At 55.3% G+C, this 23,276-nt stretch overlaps 7 protein-coding genes across 7 annotated transcripts; 4 read left to right on the forward strand and 3 right to left on the reverse strand.

Moving 5' to 3' along the window:
* The first annotated feature begins 40 nt into the window (after positions 1-40).
* On the forward strand, positions 41-776 carry DACRYDRAFT_96490 (uncharacterized protein). The gene has a single exon (XM_040777377.1). The coding sequence runs from the start codon at positions 91-93 to the stop codon at positions 649-651; it is 561 nt and encodes a 186-aa protein (XP_040625686.1). The 5' UTR covers positions 41-90; the 3' UTR covers positions 652-776.
* A 526-nt stretch (positions 777-1,302) lies between these two features.
* On the reverse strand, positions 1,303-3,656 carry DACRYDRAFT_110682 (FabD/lysophospholipase-like protein; the record flags this gene model as incomplete). Its single annotated transcript, XM_040769103.1, has 6 exons — positions 1,303-1,494; positions 1,542-1,626; positions 1,676-2,633; positions 2,681-2,965; positions 3,019-3,293; positions 3,349-3,656. 6 exons carry the CDS (start codon positions 3,654-3,656, stop codon positions 1,303-1,305), a joined length of 2,103 nt encoding a protein of 700 aa, XP_040625687.1.
* A 598-nt stretch (positions 3,657-4,254) lies between these two features.
* Positions 4,255-5,067, forward strand: DACRYDRAFT_110683 (uncharacterized protein; the record flags this gene model as incomplete). The annotated part of the gene is made up of 1 exon (XM_040769104.1): positions 4,255-5,067. The coding sequence occupies one exon, from the start codon at positions 4,255-4,257 to the stop codon at positions 5,065-5,067; it is 813 nt and encodes a 270-aa protein (XP_040625688.1).
* A 303-nt stretch (positions 5,068-5,370) lies between these two features.
* DACRYDRAFT_57221 (Phosphoribosylaminoimidazole carboxylase) lies at positions 5,371-7,288 on the reverse strand (the record flags this gene model as incomplete). The annotated part of the gene is made up of 3 exons (XM_040775424.1): positions 5,371-5,571; positions 5,658-6,388; positions 6,451-7,288. The coding sequence occupies 3 exons, from the start codon at positions 7,286-7,288 to the stop codon at positions 5,371-5,373; spliced, it is 1,770 nt and encodes a 589-aa protein (XP_040625689.1).
* Positions 7,289-8,024: 736 nt separating this feature from the next.
* On the forward strand, positions 8,025-10,214 carry DACRYDRAFT_83348 (DRMBL-domain-containing protein; the record flags this gene model as incomplete). The annotated part of the gene is made up of 3 exons (XM_040776622.1): positions 8,025-8,327; positions 8,384-8,781; positions 8,852-10,214. Exons 1-3 carry the CDS (start codon positions 8,142-8,144, stop codon positions 10,212-10,214), a joined length of 1,947 nt encoding a protein of 648 aa, XP_040625690.1. The 5' UTR covers positions 8,025-8,141.
* A 4,604-nt stretch (positions 10,215-14,818) lies between these two features.
* On the forward strand, positions 14,819-15,346 carry DACRYDRAFT_57073 (SRF-TF-domain-containing protein; the record flags this gene model as incomplete). Its single annotated transcript, XM_040775412.1, has 2 exons — positions 14,819-15,127; positions 15,194-15,346. Coding segments are annotated over 2 exons (462 nt in total), but the record flags the coding sequence as incomplete, so codon positions are not given.
* Positions 15,347-19,561: 4,215 nt separating this feature from the next.
* DACRYDRAFT_24346 (uncharacterized protein) lies at positions 19,562-22,745 on the reverse strand. The gene is made up of 5 exons (XM_040773649.1): positions 22,591-22,745; positions 22,028-22,268; positions 21,805-21,975; positions 21,409-21,748; positions 19,562-21,342 (listed from the first exon to the last, which is right to left on the reverse strand). The coding sequence occupies exons 2-5, from the start codon at positions 22,154-22,156 to the stop codon at positions 20,312-20,314; spliced, it is 1,671 nt and encodes a 556-aa protein (XP_040625692.1). The 5' UTR covers positions 22,157-22,268; positions 22,591-22,745; the 3' UTR covers positions 19,562-20,311.
* Positions 22,746-23,276: the final 531 nt, after the last annotated feature.

Here is a 23,276-nt window from a genome sequence, read left to right on the forward strand (position 1 = left end):
ATGGCCGTCCCCCCCACGACGGGACACTCGCATTCTCAGTCGCTCGATTCGGACCACAGTAGCCCACTCACATGGCACACTTCCCTTCGCATGCGGCAGGGACCTAGGGCTGAACTGCCAAGCTTACCGTCAGAGTCGAGCGCCTCACACATTGGGACCGTCAGGATGGAACGCAAAGCGAGCACGGCGTCCACCACATCCAATTCAACTCTTCGTGGAGCACCGTCTACACCTCCCGCAGACAGCGGAGGCGCAAGTCCGAGCGTTCAGCTCACCCCTGGAGGGTCGAGATCGCTCAAAGATCGCCTAACTAATTTCCCTGCGCTCTCCCATTCCCGTCCTACCACGTCCATCGATACCACTCCTGCCTCTGCGACTGCCCCATACACCTTCTCCGCCGCCAGCCTCACCCCACACATCGCTTCGCCTTCGCTGCCGCGCAGGCGGAGGGGGAGCATGAGAGACAGCCTGCAAGGGCTGTTCAACCACAGCCCTGGGAAGGCGAACGGGAACGAGGAGCGAGTGAGCAGGAGAGTGAGCATAGGGGGTGTCGACGACCTCGAGCTGGATCCTGATCCGGAGCTGGACCTCGACATGGATCAGGAGAGACGACTCAAGCGCGGCGGTCGGTACTTCAACGGCCAGCGATGAGATGATACCCTATACCTTTTTCTTCCTTTTAGTCTTTTCACGCATCGAGTTATTTGTCTCTTTGTTTTGGTTTCGGTTGTGGTTTGGTTTTGATCGGCTCTCCATGGTTTCCTGTAGCACTTTCCCCCAAGTCCGTCATTTCTCTGCATGTGTCGACTACTATACATAGGTTCTGTATGCAAATGCGATGGCCAGGATACGATACTGTCCATTGATGTGCATGTACCTGTTACATTGATCCAAGGTCTCGCCGGTGCTGGAATTTCGATATCGTGCTACTGATTACGGACCTACACGTCTTTATAGTGAGGACAGCGGGGTTGATAAAAAGAGTAATCAGCACCAAACGAAAAGCGAAAGGGATGGGATCAGTGTACCCGAAATACATGAACAGTGGAGTAACAAAAGAGGAACACCCTTCGTGTGGAACTCTTTCCCGCTGGTGAGGCGAGGGGGTAACGGGACGTGAATGCTTTTGTTTCAAATGATACAGAAAGTGAATGAAATGAGGTGATACAGCGTGGTAAGCATCGTGAATGTAGGTATGAATAGCAAGGTATTAGAATGCGAAACATCTGTAAATTAGAGAATATCCATGTGTTCCAGCTGCCGTGGGCGGGGACGACAACGTGCCCTGCGCAAATACAGGCATCAAGATCGTCGTTCGTAAGTATTCATCCTTTCCCGCTCCAGACGCTGCCTCTTCTTCGTCTCATATGCTTCTCGGATCGCATCCCTAATGGTAGGCATGGCTTTTACGATGTTCGCTCGTTGCGTCTCGGCGATTGTATGCACTTGTTCTGGCGTCCAAACCAGGTTGTACGAGTCGGCGAACGCTGCTGTCTGAAAGATACGTCAGTCGTGTTTCAACTCATCAAAGGAAGACATACCGAAGGATCGAATTCCGGATGAACCTTGTTTGGCAGGAGCGGCGCATACACCACCAGCATGCTTCTGTGACCCTGCGGCTGATCCCTATAGCGTATCTGTCCAGCGAAGAACTTAGTAACAGACGGCGACTCACTTGTCATTACAGAGAATCGTCCCTCTCCCAATACCCCCATCCGTGTAATACCACCCCTCCTTCGGCGGCGCGCCCGTATTGCCTACCCACATAGGCACCGCATCAAGTACCTGGGCATACCGGCCTTCGAACCTCTTCTCAACTTCTTCCGCAGTCAAAGTCGTCGGTCTTCCCCTCTCATCCCGCGGCACGCCGCCCAAACTTGGCAAGGGGTTCCGATCCCTCAGCTCCAGCCCTCGTCCGCGGCAGAAGTTGCGTAATCGCGCCATGGCAGTGTCCTCCTGCACATCGCTGGAAAAATCAATGTTGATAAGGACGTCAACCTCCCTGCCTGGGTGAAGAAATGGCTGCATCGGCATGTTGTTATCCAGCCCGGCGTCCATGAGCGCGATCCGGCCTGTCTTCTCGTTTCCCCCGAGTCGTGCTTTTCGAGGTACGAGAAAGAAAGGGTTGTGCACCTGGCCGGGGTGTAAAGGATGTTTGTTCCCAAAACGTTCTGCTTCGGCAGGTATACGGCGCATGATCCCTGCTGCAGCGCGCTTGAGCGAGCGCCCGACGATGCCCTCGGGAAGGTTGCGAGCAACAGTAGCAAGCTGATCGACGAGCGGTGCAGAAGGGGCCGACGTCGCTGGCCCAAGGAGGAGAGAAAGAGGGAGCTCGACCGCCCGCTCTAAAGAACGTCCATTCCTAAACCTCCTGCCGAAAGCCCAGCTTGGAACCCAGCCCTCCATCTCGTCACTCCCCACTTCGAGTGGGTTGACCTCCCACCATTGGTACCAGGCATGATGTACTTTTGCAGCGGATTCGATGTCTCTGCGCACGGGGTCGGAGCGGGCAAACCGTAGGAGATGGCGTAGGAGGCGTCGGGGTGTTGACGGGTCCCAGGGTATGACGTGCCGTACGCAAGTGAGAATGGGGAAGGGCTCGCAGCCATCCTTGACACCAGCGCGTTCCCAGACTGGGAAGGAGTCAATTTCATCTATTTCGAGAGTGGTCGAGGTGCACCTTTAGACCACTGCATCCATTCCTCCCTTAATCTCGGGCGTTCTCCCGTTTCGCAAGCGAGAGGCAACCACATCCACCCCGTGCTGCCAGTGCTCCAGAGGTCCATCAGAGCTAGTCTGAGTCCCTTGCGCACTTTGGCAGCAAGGGGTGCGAAGAGGAAGTCGGCCCCGTGTGGGGAGGAGAGGACAGTGCGCAGCGCGCGAGGGGAGAGGGGGTGCTGGGAACTGTTCTCTGCAAAATGGGATAGGAGCAGGTCGGCGTCCTGGTGGGCGAAGGTGAGGTATGCTGTCGACTCTTGAGCCAAGGCAGAAGAAATAGGAAAGAGAGAAGGTACACACCAGCAATCGTCCAGCACGCAGCGCTTACCCCAGCGACATAGCTGACCAGATCCCAGAATCCAAGCACCTTCGCTGCCTGGAAAGTAGCGATAAACCCCAGATGGGAGCGATATCCCCCTCCGCTGCCACCCAGGCCGACGATGGGGAGATCGTCTGGATTTATGGACTCCTCTTGGGGGAGGGAGAGGAAGGTCCTAAGTGCGTTAGTGTTGAGGATGCGTGTGCGACGGGCCGAGAGGTAGGAAACTTCGGAGGGGTGCAGGTCATTTGTCCTCCTACGCACATACCTCAATCAGCCCAACAACGGGTAGAAGGAGAAAGTGGGCAAACCGGAGAGTGGCATCCCATTCGAGTTCGGGATGCAGCTCAAGTCGCTGTGTAGAGAACTGTGTGTCGTCCGTTGCGAGCTGGAAGGCAGACACACGTCCTTGCACTTTCCGCAGGAGATGGTTTACTCGCTGTCCTGGAGATTTCCTCTTGTGCTGTAGGAAAGTGTAGTCATTACAGTCGTCGTCGTCCCTGGATGGCTCCTCGTTGTCGTTGATGTGCGTTGCTTGAGGAAGATGCTCGCCCGTTCCGCCTGGCAAGTCCCAGCCAAGCTTCTTGCCGTCTTTGACGTTGTTGTCATCGCATATCATCTCCTCGCCAGCCTGTCGCCCTTCATGCTCAAATAAATTCAAAAGTTAATCCAGATTTATCCCAGAGTTCTCTTTACGTTCCAGTTGACCGCAGAAGAAAAGTACAAGCTGGCATCCAATAATCAGCCTGATCGCAGTTGTGATGATGACCGTCTTGCCTTAAGGTCATGAGCTCAACGCCGCGGTGTCCCCAACCCATATTCCTGCGCCCTCGCCGTCTCAACGTTGCACCGCTCGCTGTCCTTCCTCACTGTTCGCTCTGTCGGTGTGTATAAGATCCTCATCAGCAACGGCTGTCATTCTATTGGTGCTCTTCTACTCCAACCATCAGGGACGCCCCAACGGTCAGCACATATCAGACCACGATCAACCTTATCAGAGGTAGCTCTCACATCCGCCGCCATCCAGCTTAGGCATCACTCTGCCATTCGCCGCCATCCATCAGGTAGATCGTGAGGTGCGCATCGTTGACCTCTGATGCGAGTTGTTGATTACTGACCGGGGGAGATCAGATCAGCAGGACATCTGTTGGGGCGGTCTTTGGTTGGATATATGCACCTCTAAAGCGTGCTTGCGCCGCTCTCAAGCAAGCTGAACGATGGACTCACTAGGTATGCCTGCTCATCGTCTGCCCTCCTACCGCTTGCTATCCTACTTAACTCTGGTATCAGAACCTATAACCCGCCGCGTCCCACTCGACATCTGGGCGCTCATCCTCTCCCTTCTCCCAGCACGTCAATGCTGGCCCCTACGGTATACCTGCCACGCCTGGCTCCTGCTGGTCGAAGAACACCTCACGCTTCTCTGGCTCAGACACGCATGTGTGGACGTCAAGCTCGCCCCCTATTTCCGGATATATGATGCGCATGTTGCTGGGATCGGGAGGGATCCGTGGCCCTTAAGGAGGACAAAAAGCCAGTGGACGGCGTTCGACCGCCCTGAGACTGGAGAGCTGGACGCAGGAGCTTGGGCGACATATCCCACAGCGCAGCAGCATGGGCATATGCACCATGGAGCGTGGAGTGGGACGAGCACTCCCACGCCGGGTGCAGGGCGGAGGGCGAACCTTACAAAAAGTCTTTGGCTGCATAAGGAGGTCACGTTCTCCCTTGCCCTTGGGGGAGAGGTCAGCCAACCAATGAAGCTGCGGCTCAAGATCCTGCCATCTAACTCTGATGCGGAGGAGCTTGGTGCCTGTCTCCAACACACTCCTGCTCGTGCACACGCTCAAGCGGGATTCCCATTCCACCACCAGGAGCCAGGTTCGAGAGAGGGCAGTCGGAGCCCAGAGCTAGGTGAAAGCAGGGATATGATGTTACTTTCTGCCAACGGGAGGAGGATTAGACTGGATTGGAGGAGGTTGATGGACAGGGCTTGCAGGCAGGGGAACTGGGGAGCACTGGTTCGCTGAAGGTGCTACAGTGGTGCGTGTACTGTCCGACTACATGCAATCTCGAGTCGGCGAGGAGACGTCGGACTCTGGTATTGGTACTTTACTTTCTGGCCTTAGAACGTCCATGGTCTGTTGTTCTACTATCTGTGTTCTTTGTTGTTGTTGTCCTCTCTCTAGTACCGACTGCGGTGCCTGTACCTCGCTTAGTTGTGATACCTTGATGGTCATACCGCACTGTACACTCTAATTCCATTCTGTAGCTTATGCAATACATTCGCATTTCCCTGTCATCACCCATCGCTCACATCTGCCTAAAAAAGTCTAATGTTTCTTAGCCTGATACTTCTCCCAGCCCTCTTCCCCCAGCCTGCTAACCTTGCCCATAACCTCCTGCTCCATATCCCGCATGTACTTTTCCATCTGCTGGAGCAGGCTGGGCATTGACGCACCGATGATGCGGATAGCTAGGAGTGCCGCGTTCGTCGAGTTGTTGATAGCGACCGTGGCGACGGGGACGCCTCGCTGTCGAACACACAGGAGTCAGCAACATTTCGACTGCCGCAGTGCAGGAAGGGAGAAAACAGGGGAGTTAGGAATGGAGGACTCACAGGCATCTGCACGATACTCCACATCGAGTCCACTCCATCTAGCGCGCTCCCTCGAACCGGCACACCCACCACCGGCAGCGCAGTCATCGCCGCCACCATTCCCGGAAGATGCGCGGCCCCTCCAGCGCCAGCGATGACGACCCTCAGCCCCCTGCTCGCCGCGCCCCTCGCATACTGGGTCATGCGCTCCGCCGTCCTGTGCGCACTGACGATCGTCAGTTCGTATGGGACCCCAAAGCTGTCCAGCACGTGGGCGGCAGGCAGCATGGTGGGCAGGTCTGAGTCGGAGCCCATTATTATCCCTACCAGTGGGTGGGGGGAGGAGAATCCCGGAGTCTGGGGAGGAGGGGCATACTGCGTGTTCTTGGGGTCTGGGAGGAGGGCAGCGAGGAGAGGCCGAAGGCGGGAACGGACTTCGGCGTCAGAGGACCCGACGACAGTTATGTGCCCCATTTTACGGCCTTTGCGGGACTCGGCTTTCCCATACAGATGAACGGTCGCACCTGGGACTGTGAGTGCTGTACTGACCAGCTGGGAGATAGGGCTGAAGGAAGATGAGAAGCCGAGGATGTTGAGCATCGCTGCGCTAGGGACTTTCATGCCTGTCGAGCCCAGCGGAAGTCCGAGAATGGCAAGCAAGTGGTTCGTATATTGCGAGGTATTGCACGCCTCGATCGTGTAGTGGCCGCTGTTGTGTGGTCGCGGGGCGATCTCGTTCACCAGTATGGAGCCTGTTCACCCGTAGAGATACATTTCTCAGTTCAAGAAAGTTATGGGGAGAACGAAGACGCACCATCTGGCATCAAGAACATCTCTACTCCAAACACTCCAGCACCCTCAAACGTCCGTACCGCGTCCTCAGCGACCTTCCTCGCTCTCTCCTCTACAGCCGGATCGTCGCTCCTGAGCGGGGCGAATACCAGGTGGCATACGCTCTCCTTGTGCACCGTCTCGACCGCCGGGTAGCTCACGACTTCCCCCGTAAGGGAGCGTACGACCATCACTGCTATCTCTTTCTTGAAGGCAGCCCAGCGTTCGGCGTACGATGGGCGATCTTTCAGCGCCTGCAGGGCCTGCCCAGCCTGGGAGATGTCGCTGACGACGAAGTTCCCCCTTCCGTCGTACGCCCCTGTCCGACTCTTGAGCATTAGAGGCATCCCCCACTTCTTGCATTGCTCCTCGATGGCCGCTGCATTACTAGCGACCGCCTCGCTCTCGGCTACAGGCACGCCGTGCTTAACAAGGTGCACCTTCTGGAGATACTTGTCTTGGATCGTCCGGATAGTGCTAGGCCGTGGTTGGACGAGTACCCCTGTCTCCCGCTCGGCGGACTCGAGAGCAGCAACGTTCACGTGCTCTATCTCTACGGTGAGGACATCGACGCGTCGCGCAAGCTCGAGAATCTTTTCCGGGTCGGAGAAGGAGCCGTCGATATGTCCCTCTCCGTGCGACTCTGTTGGGGTTGTATTGGCATCGAGGATATTCGAGGATGTTAATGGATTGATGTTTGAAGGTGCGGGGTGAATGACATGCTTTGCTGGAGAGTGGCCAACATCCAAGATTGTTATAGGGATCGTGAGAAGAGATGCAGACTGGGCTAACATGCGACCCAATTGACCACCACCTATCATATATAAGCTCATGTTACACGTTAATTTAATAGAACTTACCCAGTACACCGACTCTTTTATACTCCATATTGTATTGTATTGTATTGTATTGCGTTGACTGCAGTACAACAGAACAGTTATTATAAGCGCTCGTCAAAGGTCGAGGAGGTCAGGGTCAACTTTTCGCACAGCCACTTACGCCCGCGTCACGTTGTCTCGCCTCCAAGCTCTGACTCCTCACCTTGCTGTCCTGCTCTTCTCCACCTCATCACCCCCTTGCTGCCCTGCTCTCCTTCCTCTCCTCACCCCAGGCAGAGGGAAAAGGCATCCAATGCCGTCCTCGAAGAAAAGAAAGTCGTTCTATTCTAATGGGGGCTCTACTCTTCACTCCTACTTCGCCAACGGGAACAGCATTGCAATATCAGGGGCACAGTCATCTCCAAGCAAGACGTGGAAGAAACCCAAGCTCGAGCGGTCGCCTTCGGTCCCCGCGCCAGAGGGGAAGGAGAACCTACATAGAGGAAGTTGGGCCAAAGGGACGAGGGAACAGCCTATTGACCTCCTTGATGATGAGGAAGAGGAAGTTGTCAAGGCTGTGTTCGACGAAGTGTTGGTCAAGGAGGATATCCCTATCAAGAAGGAACCTGATAGTCTGAAGGTCGTCGTTGAGCTGATCGACTGCGATGCTGAGGATGTCACTCCCGATATTTTACCAGAGCGGACTTGGGACGATCAGATCCCACAGGCGGAATGCACGCCTCCTCCGATACTGGATCCAGACCCTCCCACAACAAGCGGGGAGGAGAAGCTCATCTCCCCGGCATCTCCCGAGGGAGATACCGAGGAGATCATCTTTGGAGAGGATGAATGGGAGATGGGAGACGATGAGCTTGTCCCCGACGAGGGAGGAGTGGAGTTTGAAGGGGATGACGATGTGGAAGAAATTGGGGATTTCGAGCAGGATGCTGCGGATGTGGATTCTGAAAGCCAAGACGGTGCAGCTGCCAGAACTTCTGGGTGTCCAATATGTGGAGCAATCATAGAGGATTTGGCCAAGCTGGTGTGTGGACCCTTTGCAATGGGTTTCCTTGGCCAGGACCTGACCAAAACATACAGCAACTGCACGTCAACGCATGCCTCGACACCCCTCCAGTGGCCTCGTCCTCATTCCCTCCAGCACCAAAAACACGATATCAACCGAAACAAAAACCAATATCCGCACGCTCACCATCGCCCCTCAAGCCCCTCCCCATCGACCCGTCCTACACCCTCCCATCTCCGTCTTCCACCCTCGCCCCTCCTCCTCGGGGCAATCCAAGCGCTTTCTCCGTCCTCATGTCCCAGAACAAAGACCACCTCGCTTGGGCTGCTGCGGAGCAGCATGAAGTACGTGGCCCACGGTCTGGGGCAGGAAGGAGGAAAGCCCCCTTTTATAAGGTCATGCAGGGGATGCCTATCGCCGTGGATGCCTTTAGATATGGGAAGATACCCGGTGTGACGGCATATTGCTTAACGTGAGTCTGATTCCTTACAACCCCTTCGTGCGAGAGATGGAGTACTGATGAATTGTTTGGATACGAACAGTCACGCCCACTCAGACCACTACACCAACCTCTCAAGCAGCTGGAAACATGGCCCTATCTACTGCTCATCCACCACCGCAAACCTCATCAAGCTCAATCTTTCCGTTGCTCCCGAATACGTCCACCCCCTACCACTCAACACGCCCACTACATTACCCAACACAGGTGGGGTGCAAGTAATATTGCTTGAAGCGAATCATTGCCCGGGTTCAGTCTTGTTCCTCTTCATCGGTCGGCAGACCGTGAACGCTGGTGACTCGCCGATCTCCTCGCCCTTCGTCGGCTCGCAGCGTACGTTCAGATACCTCCACTGTGGAGACTTCCGCGCCTGTCCCGCACATGCCCTACACCCTGAGATCAAGGGGAAAAAACTGGACCTCGTCTACCTGGATACGACATACCTAAACCCCAGGTATTGTTTCCCTCCTCAAAGACAGGTGGTGGATGCCTGCGCGAGTTTGGCGAAACGGATGGTGCTAGGGACGGAAGAGGAGAAAGAAGACAAACCCAAGGGAGTGACTCAGAGTGTTCTCCGAGGATGGTTCAAGGCGGAGCCTAAGGAAGAGGCCGTGGAGCCTGGTCTGGAGATCGAGGAGGAACTCGCACTCGACCCAGAAGAAGAACTGGACGTGACGTTTAATGGGGACCTTCCACCTCCTCTCCCTCCGCCTCCAAAGCCTCTTCCAGCTCCCCACCCTACCTCCGCTGCAGAAGAGAGCAAGCCCAGCACCCCAGGCAAAACACTAGTGGCTATTGGCACTTACTCCATTGGAAAAGAGCGTATTGTCAAAGCAATCGCGCTCGCCCTCGGCTCGAAGATCTACTGCGACGCCCGTAAGCGAGGTCTCCTCTTAGCGCAAGACGACCCGGAGCTGCATTCCTTGCTCACCACCGACCCGTATTCCTGCCAGGTACATCTGCTGCCTCTGCAGAGCATCACAGTGGACCGCATGCAGGACTACCTGGAGCAATTCAAAGGGCTCTTTGACCGGGTCCTGGGCTTCCGCCCAACAGGGTGGACGTACGTCCCCCCAGCAGGGATGGACGTCATGCCCGACGTGTCGCGCGTGATCGTGCGCGACCAGAAGCGGGTGTTTGACGAGACTGCCCTCAAGCCCACGCGTGCCGCTAGCCAGAAGTACATGCTCTATGGCGTGCCGTACTCTGAGCACAGCAGTTTCTTTGAGTTGACGTGTTTCGCTCTGAGTGTCGATGTTGGCAAGATCATTGCCACCGTGAACGTGCACTCTGCCAGTAGCAGGGGCAAGATGCAGAAGTGGTTTGAGAAATGGGACGTAGAGAGGAAGCGGAGGAGGAATGCCGGTCACGAAGTGGTCCAGTATCGCACGGTGGACTATTGGTGATTGAACTGCTGTGGACGGAAGATAAGTTGATATGTACTGTAGTGGGGTAGGCATTGGATTGTATCATGATTACATTGAAACTGTATACTGTACTGATCTACTGAGCTGTGATTACAACGGCTTTTCTGCTTAAATCCCCCTTTACTGAACTACTCCCACGCACAGCTGTGGCTTACTGTTCTGATCCAGTTGTCAGACAAACAGCACACTCCTAGTTTGATAACACATGCCAAGATGGCTCCACCTCCGTTTGATGGACACAGTCATTAATAGGCACATCTGTGGCATCATCAGGTCATACTTCATCCTGCTGAAACTTTTTGCATTGGTGCGGCTTGGACGTGTCCAGACAACGGTATGCGGACCTTGAATTGTCTGTTGATGGGTTTCATCTAGTTGATGTTTCGTTATTCTTAGAATCTGTTTGTATGAGGAAATTCCAATCCGCTTTCTACATGGGAACTGAACAGACCTGGGCATTTTCGCTGTCGACAATCAGGAACAGTAGCCCAGAAGCAGGGAGAAGCAAACAACAAACGCTTCCGGCCGCAATTGTCACTGCAGAATTCGTTTCACACTCCGCCTGGCACGAGCTAATCAGTGTCAACGTTTACCCCGGCGAGTTCGGCACCATCATCCCAAGTCTGCTATGAATAACGCATTATTTGTTATTTTCGCATTGTTGCGCTTCTCATTCCAGGACAATAGCGGCGGCGGCTCGAGGAGGACAGGGTGTTATCGCACACATCTTTTCCTATCTCCGCCTGGCCGATTGCACGGCACCCAGGGCTTCGCCCGGTATGGGGTGCTTCTCCTATCTCGGGCACGGCTGTAAGCGGACCGGAAGATTGCAAAAATACGCGCTCGATGCCGTTCTTCTGCTTTCTGGTGGGCCCGGGGGTCCAACCGCCCGAGACATTCCCTATTTCGGGACGTGTGATAACATATAAGTTCGGCATACCCCGCTGTGCTGCGTGTCCCGAGGCATGCCCTCCAAATAAGGAAGGAGGGTGACGCATCTTTGTCGGACCCACTGCCTTGCTGTCCTCCACCATCTTAACCTTGGAAGTTCCCTGTAGACGCCAGCAAAGCCGAGCTGGCGAATAGAGCAGACCTCACCCAAGAGGACGGAATTGTTCCGCGCGCGCGTTTCCGGAAAAGCGCGTCCAGATGTGTGTCTCATCACGCTCGTGAAACGACTCACATGTCCGATCACGGAGAGCTCACTACCCACTCCAGAACCTTCCCTCCGCTCGTTCGAGGCGTGTGATGCAAAGCATGATCCACCCACGCGGATCAGCGCGGGTTTGCGAAGTGCGCAGAATACGGAGGGAGGATGTTGCGGCAGGCTAGGGGCGCCCGCGAGACTTGGAGATTTCTTCAGAGTGTGCACGGGTAGGTGGGCCCATGTTTGTACAGGTGCGTGATTGGCGATGATAGACTTGAATGGAGCCTCGCGGGGTTGCATAGGGCGCAAATCATTGTCGAGTCTTGGTTTGGTGGGAGAGGGATGTCAGGTGTTCTGCCTCGTGCCAAGTCATGAGGAAGCTCTGCACTGCGTTTTTGGAGCTTATCTATCACCGAGTTACGAGAGGGCTGATCCTTCCGGGCAGACCTCGGCGGCATCACGGCGCTCTTACTCAGAGGAAGGAGAGAAGAATACCGAATTTGGCAAGCGCAGGCCGGGGAGAACAAGGACCGGTGAGTGAGCCAACAGATTGTAGGGGTGTGTGAGAAGGATGAACAAGGTGCAACTTCTAGGTCCGCAACTAGGGGAGAAACGTGCGCCGACCAGAATGAGGAAGCATCGAGAGGAAGTGGTGTGCTGGCAGGGGTCCACACCCCCTTTATTTGGCCGAGGGCGGCCCGTTCGGGGGGAACAATGCTGGAAAAGGAAGGTGAAGTGGCATGGATGGAAAGTTCGAAGGGATGGGCCCCGCTCTGCTATCGGCAGACGGTGGTTCGAACTGTAGAAGGGATCAGAGGATGACACCTGATCGCCTTATATGCAAAACACTTTCCCGTTCGGACGGTGATGGGGCAAGAATGATGCAGAACACCATGTACCGTCTGGAAGGCAAAGATCAATGGGACAATCAATGATGATGCAACGGGACAGATCGGAGTATTATCGAGGATATGGAACCCGAGGGAAGAGAGGGAGTTAATGCCGTATTCGGCAAGGATATCATTGGTGCATCGCATTCACAGGAATCCGAGGAATGCGGCACTCTCGCATGACAATTTTCGGCGCAGAATAGTTTCATTGTGCGACTGATAACTGCGCAGGTATAGGAGGACCCCCTGCATAGGTGTTTTCCGAGCAGGCGGAATGAAAAAAGGGTCGGAAAGTGCAACGACAACTGAGTTGCAATGAGTAAATGCCTCTGAGACAGCAGGGTGCAAGCGTAATTGACATAAAGGGCAAACCGATCGCCGAAAACGGAAGGTTTCTCTTCATCGCGCGCGTTGTCTGACCATCTGTGTGCGCATTACCGGCTGACCGAGCGCGCGGTGAGATCGCCCGTGGGTTCTAAATGCCTCCGCTTGGCTCCCGCAGGCGTTATCATGTGCAACAATAGGCCGTGTGACCTTGTCGCTGAGCGTGGGGCGGTCTGAGGTTGCCGCCGTCGTCGGTGTTTGGAGACAGGTCCGTGCGCCGGGCGGAACTTGGGTCCAGACACCCGGGTCTGTGGGTACCGAATAAGGCTAGACGAAATGTCGTGGGAGAAAGGGTTGCCTTGTGCGGGTGGGAAGACAGCGAAGGTGGAAAGGGTGGTTCGACTCGATTGTCAAGGTACGGGGAGAATAGGGGGACAAATACGGTAAGATGACGAACGTATTTGGACATGGGGCGTTCAAGGTGTTCTCGTGGGGGGGAGGGGCTACCGGCGGTCAGAGAGACAGGGGGAGGAGCCAAATATTATGACGTCGCGGCTGACTGACGGGATATATGGCCAGGCCCCCATCTGTTGCAAGTGGCGTTTTGTGATGGGCGCAAACCTTCGGCACGAGTGCGGGATCAGCTTATGTCCGCAATTCAGCCTCCGTTCCGCTGTTTGGAGCGGGATTCTGGCTTTACAACACCAGTCCCATCTCCTCATTGTGAGCTTGTAAGGGCGCTGTTGCTGTAGGGGGTCGCCACATATTGCGACGTATCAGAGACATGTCAAAGGGCGCATACATTTCGTGTTTTCCCGGTCAAGTTCACGTCTCACTCAGCAAAGCAACCCCTGTCCGTCTCGCGGCTCACACACCCACCTCGCACCCACTTCCGCCCAAAGTGGAGGTCGGTATTTCCTTATAAGGCCTGATGACGTCCTTTTTCACGAGAACAACGTCTTACTCGTTCCCCCTTGTGCCTCTCTCAGAAAGGAAGGTGCATCAGCCGCACGAATCGTCTCTCATACCGTTCTCCCACTCCTCCCATTTCTATTCTCAAATCTCGTTCCCCGACCTCTGTGCGCGTGCAGCAGTAGATTAGGTTGTCGTAATCGTTGTAGAGAGTGAGGGACCCCTGTATCTCCTATCGGGTGTTCTGTGTCCGCTGACGCGATCTTTTACCCGATATAGACAAGAGCATCAAACATTGTTCGTGGGTTCGCGACTTCGTTGCCCGTGTTCGCATCACACTGCCCGTCCGCGTCCCGCCGCAGAGTCTGCCCCTGAGCCTTGCAACCGCGAATCGTGCTTTGTCCTATTTCAACCTGCCCCTTGCCCACAAACCGGCCTCAGTCCATTCCTGGCATCCCGCTGTCACATCCCCTTCCCCCCTTACAAGGCTCCCTCCCCCTTCCCTCCCAACACCTCCCATAAACAGCCAACTATCGAAAACCACACGTGGTCTCCGTGCCTCCCTCATCCATAACAACTCTACTCCATTATATCGCCTCACGCCGTACGAGCAGCAACCTGCCGCACTCGGTATCCCTATCAGCTCACCGGTCCACATTAGCGACAGCGGCAATCGCCCATAAGAGGCTAAACCAGCCCCTGTCTACCCTGCTCCAGAAGGCACAGCATTACGATCGCGGCTGTGGTGATTGTCGACCAGTATTGGTTGCTTCTCTCGCTCCCACCCGTCTCGAGCATTCACTTTCCTGTCCGACATCGCCCTTCTTCCCGCGTGATATTCGTAGCGCCATCATCATCATCCACAACCGCCTCCGCCCACGCGCGTCAAATTGCCCTTTAAAGTCCCCGCGCCCTCCCATACACGGTTGACAAACAGGGTTGTGCTCGTGTCCCCTCACTGCCCACTTGGCCCCGGCCCGTCTACACTAACCTCCTCCCTCCAAACAAGGGTGAACGCCGAACGCTTTGCAGGTGAATATCGGCAACCCATTGTTATTCAACAATCAACGATTAACACCATCATCCACCCACCCACATCTACTCCCGCTCTCCCATCTCCCGATCGCACATATCCCCTATTCAGCGTCCACTATCCTTTCGCCCAATTCACTCTCAATCCTTCTTCCGCATCGTCTATCACCGTTACACGTGTAACACCTGACGCCACATAAACTCGATCATCACATCCCCCTCCTGTCTCACCCCAACACTCCCATATATCGACATACTCCTCTGCCTCCGCTCTAACAATGTCTCAGTCTTCTCCCATACAGACCCACGCCTTCCCCCCCGGCGTCCAGCTCTCCCCTCGTGGCTCCAAGCGCACTCGTTCCGACTCCAACGCTCAGCCTCCCAACAACGGCGCTCTCGGCGGTGACAACTCGGTCTTCCAGCATGAGGTCCCCGACGACGACGGCGTGGATGATGATGACGACGAGGACGAAAGCCCCGCCCGGACTAAGAAGGCCGGCCGCAGGAAGATAAAGATCGAGTTCATTACTGACAAGAGCAGAAGGCACATCACCTTCAGCAAGAGGAAGGCCGGTATCATGAAGAAGGTGCGTATTAGACGCGTATATGCGCGTGTCTGAGGCAGCAAACTGACTATATGCGCATATATGCAGGCTTACGAGCTTTCCACCCTCACTGGCACTCAGGTTCTGCTGCTCGTCGTGTCCGAGACCGGTCTCGTGTACACTTTCACCACGGCCAAGCTGCAGCCCCTCGTCACCCAGCCCGAGGGGAAGAACCTCATTCAGGCATGCCTGAATGCGCCTAACGGTGCGCCTCCCCAGGCACCTGGCGCGCCCACCAGTAACGGGAACGACTCGGACGGCACGCCCACAATACAGAACCGCAAGCCTCCCGCTGGGATCGGCTTGGGAGACGGATCCAATGGCGGTGCCTCCGGCTCAGGTCCATCGATTGTGATGGCGGGTGCGCCAGACCTTGATCTAATGAACGGCGGAGGCTTAGACTCGCCCCCAGATTCTCGTCCCGGCAAGATACGCAAGTTGACCAATGAGGCACCTGCCTCATCCGGCGGCGAGAACACCATCACCACGTCGCCTCGTTCACCAACGGCCTCGCGTCCCGCCAACCCAGCGGCTAGTGCGTACAACATGTACGCTACTGGCTATCCAGGCGCGCCTCCTCAATCTGCAGGCTCGGGCAGCCAGGCGACCCCGCCAACGAGTGCGACGAGCGCGCAGCCACCCTTGGGTCTCGCGGGTGGCATGGGCGCCTATCCGTACAACACCTCCCCGACGACCATGTACAACCCCTACCCAACTGGGATGTACGGCGCCCCGCAAGGTGCTGCCCCCCCAGGACCTGCGCCTATGGCTTCTGCCCCCAGGTCGGCCGGGAGGCAGAACACTGCTGGCAGTGTGGGTGGCGTGGGAACCACGGGCAGCTTGAGTGGATGGAACTCGACCGCTGGTCAGACCAGGCGATGAAGCGCGGCAATATGCTGAGCGTTTGCCGTTCTTTTGGTGTTTATGTGGGTCTCGGCTGTGCTCTTTCTCTCCTTTTCTCGCTACTGTCCAATGCATATCGACATACTGGTTGCCCCGGTGGTGTCGATGCATATGAAACGAAACATGAAGACCAAATGACGCTTCTCTTTCTCTTTCTGCTGTCTCTGCGCGAACGAAACGTCGAAATTCAGATCCTGGCGCTTCGGCGTCTGAAACTCCACTAAACCTGGTGCACAGAAGTCTATCCGCTTCTGTACTGGTCTGCCTCCAGCGAAATCAGGTCGATCTTGGCCTTCCCGAGCGTGGACTGTACAATGAACATGGTTGCGCCTCCCACCCTTCCATTTTCTTTCCTTTCTGGGTTTCGCACTCTACCGATGCCGAGTACACTTGTCTGGTACGAGCTTGCATAGCGTTCCGTCTTCCAGAATTTCCTCTTCATTTTTTATGAAGTGTTTGACTCCGCCGATCGTACCCCTTCCTTGTCTTCATTTTATTTCAACTTCGTTCCTTCCGTCGCCTAGTGCGACACGAAAGTACATATGCCTTTCCTTGTTTACTCTTTTTCCTTACTATTATTCTCTGACGACGAAGTGGTCACGAAGCGGTTCATGTGACGAGAAGCAAAGTGATGTGTTGTTCAAAGTCTTCAGTACGAGTCCGTTCTCCTTTTACAAACCTGTACAACGAATATTACCGATATATCACGCGAAATTGATATATACTGTGTATATGCCTCTTTAGGGGTGTCTGTGCGATATTTAGACTCCTTTATTATCTGCTGACTGGGTAACAATACTTCAACCGTAAACACGACCACAATAGAGGCACACGGCTCTCCGTCCGTATCTGCCGATTGACATCCCACCTCAACCGTATCTCCCTTTGCTCCAAATTCTTACACGCCCAATCAGGAATTCCCCATCCCAACAAGCGCAGCCGGAAATCACCTGTCAAGCTATCACCCAACGCCCGCAAGCCGTCAGAATCACGTCTCCCAGCATGGCGGGTTGCCGGCGCGTGATATCAACGGCACGGCTAGACGTGGTCCTTAGTGTTGGAGCTTCGAAATACTGGTGGGGGGTTCGCGCCTTCCGCCCAGCATCGGGATGGGAATGTGATAAGTTCGCGCTCCGTCCACCTGCCTCGTGCGTACAAGCCAGCACCCCAAATTTGTCCAACTCTGCCAGCGAGACTCGGTGCCAGGCAACGTCGTACGAGTTGCCTAACGCGTTTGGGCTCGGGAGGATCTCGCGCTTTTGTCCGGATAAGGCGAATCCTCGGCGTGGTTTTGAATTTGCTTGATGGGGAAGCCGTTCCTTCGTTCTTTCAAATGCCCGTTACCTCCACCTGTTGCTGGACTATGCTCGTACGTGTATCGTTGATTGCGAGAGAGACGTTCCCGCGAGGGTCTGGGAAGAGAGATGCGTAGAACGAGGGGAGATTGGCTATCGCTCTTGTGTGATTTGTTGACTGGGCGGAAGGAGTTAGCTACCAGAGAAGTTGGGGTACTTGTCATGCCGGGCCCCTATCTGCAGTCCAAGCATTTCTGTCGAAAAGTCTGATACCGTGCAAGGGCGGGTGTTGAATGATCCACCCACCCTGTTTTCGAAATTGCAAGGTTATGGTCCTCAACTTTGGAACCTCCTTGTCACCGCTGAGATGGCGCAGGCGGAGGTGAGGCAAGACATGAGCGAAGCCTGTGATTCATTTCCAAAGACCATGTTGAGCTCGGGAGAAGGCGACACCGGTGGCCGGCGCCGAGTGGCAGGTTTGGTGCAGCAATATATGCTGGATATGTAGGCAGTGGTTGACCATCAGGACTTCACTTCCCGGCGTACGCGTTGAAACCAAACCAAGGAAATGCTCTAAACTCATGTTACAGGGCACAAAACGTGTGGCAATTGCAAGACCGGCAAAGGACCGGACTGGCCACCTTCGTTCGGGAGGCTCAGGAGCTCGAGAGTCACACTGATGCTCTGATGCTTCCCCAGCCAACGATCCATGCCGCACCTGCTAGGTTGTCAGTGATCAACCAAGTTGTCAAGATTCAGTGTTCAGTTCGAAGGGTGTGATGTTGTGGTGTAAGGATATTGATCCATGGGGAAAGCAAGGTGAACATGCCTCCGTTTCAGAGCTGTATATGCAGAAAATTTGTACCTTCACAGACTCAACTATATTCTCTCGATTAGTTTTTCGGCATGTCGACGGGTAAGACAACGCAGGGGAATAATTGCATATTTCTGGTACTTGGACGTATCAGGGGTCTCCAACACTCAAGTATTTGACCAAGAAAAACCTAAACCAGTGCCGTTATTACCAAGGTGATTTACAAGAACGCAATCGTCTTGACAACAACAACAATCAATATGCCACTTGTGTTTGGACCCTCCTCGCCTCCGACCTCCGAGACATCAATCAAGAACAAAAGCAAGGAAGAAAGCGGTTCTGATGTTTCAGGGCTTCAACCCCTCGGGGCTCATCAAGGGCTCATGACTGTGCCTGTTGTGTTTGTAACGCAACGCACGTTGCCATTGGTAAAACACTTCGGCTGAAATCTCACGAAAAGCTGACGAAGGTCAATTTGTTGTTCCGTGAGTGGTTCGAGCACAAACGCACGGGCCCTCACCGCCCATCATCAAAATCACAGCCTCCGGGCCCCGTCCAAGAAAGGAACGCGGGGAACCCGCGTTTTCCGCATGCCCAAATTCTGCCACAACTTGGCTGACGCAGCAAGGTCCCTCATCCCACGCGGCTGCGGGCGCTTGTGCGCATGCACGGGAAAGGAGAACCGGAGAACCGGATTGGGCTATGTACCCGCTGGCACCCTCGTACACCCGTATTCTTGATCGTATTGATGAACGGTAAGTGCCGTGCGAACAAGGCAGGCTTGGGGGTAGGAAGGTCGATGATGTAGGTATTGGGGGGATTGACGTGTCCCTCGGTGGATATTACAGCGCATGACGCTCCCCCTCTCCACCAGTTGCAGGCCCCAACAACCGCCCCAGCAACCGTCAGACTAGCAAAAATGGTACGATAACCAAACCCAAACGCACAGTACTAGTTTATGGTTTCATGCGGGAGCTGGGGCTGGGAACGCGGTACCGAAGAGGAACACGCGTGCGAAAATCGAGTGCTAAGACGGGGGAGAAGCGATTCAAGGCTATTTACGGGTCCGTTTCGGTGCGATAACTCCCCCGAAGCTGCTTCTTCTTCTTCATGTTTACGCTTCCTACCCGGCCCATACTAGTACTGTACATGTGTCTATTTCTTTTGCTTCAGAACAAAGTACCATGATCCACAGTATTCTCGGAGCGAGACTGGTTAACTCCGTGCCCAAGCTCACCGGATTCTTCCTCTTGAGGAACGTCCTCCATCCGAGGACATACCCAGCGGTAGTACTTCTCGAAGCTGGGCCGATTGAAGATACGTAATCCCACCCGTGCCACCTATTCCTGAGCGGGAGGGACAACATATGTGGATAGAAAGGACTGTGAACAGTGGAGCGGGAAATAATTTATTATAGCCTACAGATCACTCAGGCAATAGCATGATAGCATGGTAGCATGGTAGCACTAAGAAGTAGTTCCTAGGATAATGGGGGTTCCGCACTCGCTGCCATTCCATGTTGAGCTGCTGTTGTATTCTTGAGCTTCTTCCAACATGATTCGACATGCGGGTCTAGCATTGGAATGCATGCGGCTTGGTTGTGGGAGAAGGGCGTGTCACGGTCTACCATAAATATGCGAGCGCGCGGGTAAGAAGAGGAAGGAAAAACAGACATCTATGGAGTCGGGATGTTCATCGTCATAAGCAGGGAGACAACTTGTAGGTAGTAGGGAGACAGGAGGCAGACGAGAAGGCCAGAAGAGGAAAAAAGGGGGCATGAGGAATCTCTATCAATAGTTAATGTGTTCGTTGAGGAGGGAGGGCGACCAGAGAGCAGTAGTAGTAAGAACGGTTGGGTAGGGATGAGGAGAATGCGGGGGCAAAGGATACAGTGGAGACCAGGGCCGAGCAGAAAAAATCAGCAGCAGCATATATCGATCGTACTGGACTTGGTTTTTTTTCGTGACGGGGTCTGTCGAGTATGAGTCGTAGCGTAACCTCAGCTCTGTCGGACTTGGCGCGTCTATGGGTGATTAATGCATGTCCTGGCAGAGCGGCCAGAGAGAGGAGAGACCAGATCGAGAGAACAACAACAACAGGTATAACGGGGCATCGTCGACGGCCGTCGCACCGCGCACAGCCGTACCTACGTCGTTAATGCTCAGCCGCTATGGCGGGAGGGGTTATCGCGGGAGGGGTGTCCACGTCCATGCCCAGGTTCTCCATCTCCCTGAATGATGGGAGCGCAACGGGCGACCCGTGGTTCTCGCCAATATGCAGGGGAGGGAGCTGGATCAGGCCCTCAGGCTCACCACCAGGCGGCGTCGTCCGAGCGCTGCTCGTGGCCGTATGGATAGGAGTCATGCCAAAGTCCCGCGCGTGGCTCTTGTGCGAGTGGTGATACCCCCTCGTCGGGCTTGGAGGCCGGGACGAGACAGGCGACGTGGGCGCAGTGGTGGCCGAAACGGGGGCAACGACATAGTTGGCATTGTACGGACTTGACGCGCTGCTACTCGTCGTCGAAGGCGTGAGGATCCCACTTCCGTGGGACTGGGTGTACTCGTACTGCAGCTGCTCGCCCGACTTTGACTTCCGCAACCGGCTGGGTTCTATGACGGGGACGGTGTAGGGAGCAGTGCGCATGCTGTGTCGATGCAGAGTATGGTGGGCGTGTGGTCCCCGTTCCGCGGAGGCCGAATGGCCTTCGGGTTCCCTGTCCCTATCCGTAAGAGCCATCTTCGAGAATCCCCATCCAACAGGTGAAGTCGCTCGGCTAGTATGGCGACTGGGGGCTGGGGAAGGTCCGCTCGAGACGGAACCGGACAGGGGCGGTAGCATCCTATTGTAGTGCGCGGCGCCCCAGGCGGATCCAGAGGTGGGGGAAGAAGAGGGTGTGTAGTGGGCGGATCCGGGGTAGGCCGGCTCGCGATAGGCTGATTCTGGGGAAAGTGATGCTGGCGGGGAGTGGGATGATGCCTTCTGGTGCGGGTAGGCACTTGACGGCCCGCTTGACGTGTATTCGTATGCTGTTGAATTATGGTATCCCACAGGAGGGGGCAGACCAAATCCGCCAATGTCCCGATTGTATCGTGCAAGGTCGTCGTGGCTCCTACTTGTAACAGAGCGGCGATTGAGCGCGGTGAATCGCTCAGAGGAAACAGGTGCGGCCGTGCCGACTTGGGGACCTAGATAGGGCGTTTGTAACGGGCTGGCGCCGGCGCTGCGGGTGTGCGCCTGAGTAGCGAGCTCACTGCGTTTGATCTCAAACGCTGCTCTGCGTGCTGCCTCTGCTCGCTCGAGATGGTACAACTGCTCCGACGCGGCGAGTGCCAGCGTATCCATGTGACTCGGTACTCGGTTGAGTTGCCCATGCCCGCCGTAGTGATCGTATCCACCGTAGTGCGTGTTGTTGTGACGGTAGGTGATAACAGACGAGGGAGGGCCACCGTGCGGGTGCTGCATGTGGTATGCTCCAGGGGGAGGAGAGGGTCCGCGAGATATCTGGGCCGACGCGGGGTAGCACATATCATCATGCGAGTCGAAGGTATCGTGCCACGTCGGTGAGTGCTGGCGTGAGTGCATCGGGTCGCCCTTCGAACAAAGTCAGGATATACATGCATACAATCCGCCCGAAAATGCAGACACACCTCATCGTCCGAGTTCGGGTTGCTCTTCGCCTTGCGAGCACCTCGTCGTGCCGGGTTGGTGTGTATGCGGATGTGGCGTGTCAGCTCGTCAGAGCGAGAGAACCTCTTCTCGCACCCTGGGTGAGTGCATGCGTGCGGTTTCTCGCCGGTGTGAGTACGGACATGGCGGGTCTAGTCACGGTTATTAGCATATACGAGCCTTTCGATGTGAATGATAACGCACCTGATGCTCCAGACGATAAAACGCACGATCGCACATAGGGCACTTGTACGGCCTCGGTATCTTGCTCTTGTCGGTGATGCCAGCGTCTGCACCGTTGGTCTCTGCGGGTGTATCTTTTCCAAGCTCCATGTTTATGCGTGGATCTGGTCGAATTGAGAATACGCGTATGACGGGTGCTGGTGGTGGTGGAGGTACAAATGGCTGACGTGAGATGGGTGCCTTTAGCTGTGTCTGTTTGTCTCTGTCTGTGGGTGAGCATGGTTGTGGTGGGAATGCAAGATAAGACATTGTAGGAGGGAGGAAAGGGATGAATAGGAGGGTAAAGATTGAAGGAGGGGGGGGGGAGGGGAGGGAGGGTGGTGGTGGAGAGAAGAGAGTGGGAGGACGTAAGATGAGGTGTTTTTACAAGGGCGGTGCGGGGTGATGGTGGGGAAAAAAAGGGGGAGCGGTGCTAGGTGTGAAGGGGGGAGAGGGGGGAGAATAGAGGGGGGCGAAGAAGAGGTAAGGGTGGTAAGGGGAACAGGGGGAAATGGACGAGACAAGCTGGGAGAGAGGGGACGAACCTGGAAGGCGAGGGAAGCGTGCTGCACAGCGCGTGGATACCTGCGTTCACTACCTCTCTCTTTCTCTCTCTCTCTCTCAGCTCTAGGTGGCGTTATTCCCTAACAAATATACACCACACGCACAGTGTATAATCGGTGAAATTATACCGCGCTTCAAAAGGGGGAAACGGGGGGAAATCGGCGAAGGGCGAACCGCGCGTCGAGGGTCGGTGGCGGAATAAGGATGGGATGCGGGGCGGACCTGTACGGGCAAAGTCTGCCGCGGGTAGCGAGTTATCCCCTCTGGCGCAAGTACAACCGGGGCGGTCGGCGAACAAGGTGAACCGAGAAGCTCGAAGAAGCTACCGCCGCGTGGCCCTTTTGTGGAGGAATTTCCGACTTTGATCAACAGGGGTACGAAACGCAATGGGCCCGCGCTAGTCCACTTGACTTTCCAGTGAGGCAATGCAAATTGCACTAGAACGACCGTATGTTTCTATCAATGCCCGTGGGGGGTGGGTTGCGTCGAGGGGCAATCGGGTTGCTAGCGATTATGTCCGCAAGAATTCGGCAATGTTTGGTAAGGTTGGGGAAAGCGATGCGCTGCCTTATTGACGGGCGGCGTGGGTCGTGGGGGTGAGAGAGCGCTGAGTGTGGATCCGCGGGCGATTGTGCCGTATGGCTGTATTTGGTGAATACGGAATGAT

Source organism: Dacryopinax primogenitus, assembly GCF_000292625.1.
Source record: "Dacryopinax primogenitus strain DJM-731 SS1 chromosome Unknown DACRYscaffold_18, whole genome shotgun sequence".
NCBI classification, from domain to species: domain Eukaryota; kingdom Fungi; phylum Basidiomycota; class Dacrymycetes; order Dacrymycetales; family Dacrymycetaceae; genus Dacryopinax; species Dacryopinax primogenitus.

Bases quoted from the DNA above. Each gene is read 5' to 3' on its own strand.
- DACRYDRAFT_96490 (XM_040777377.1), top strand. From the start codon at position 91: ATGCGGCAGGGACCTAGGGCTGAACTGCCAAGCTTACCGTCAGAGTCG.
- DACRYDRAFT_24346 (XM_040773649.1), bottom strand. From the start codon at position 22,156: ATGGAGCTTGGAAAAGATACACCCGCAGAGACCAACGGTGCAGACGCT. The intron at 21,976-22,027 runs GTGCGTTATCAT...AACCGTGACTAG, and splicing joins TTTATCGTCTGGAGCATCAG to ACCCGCCATGTCCGTACTCA. The intron at 21,749-21,804 runs GTGTGTCTGCAT...CTTTGTTCGAAG, and splicing joins ACCCGAACTCGGACGATGAG to GGCGACCCGATGCACTCACG.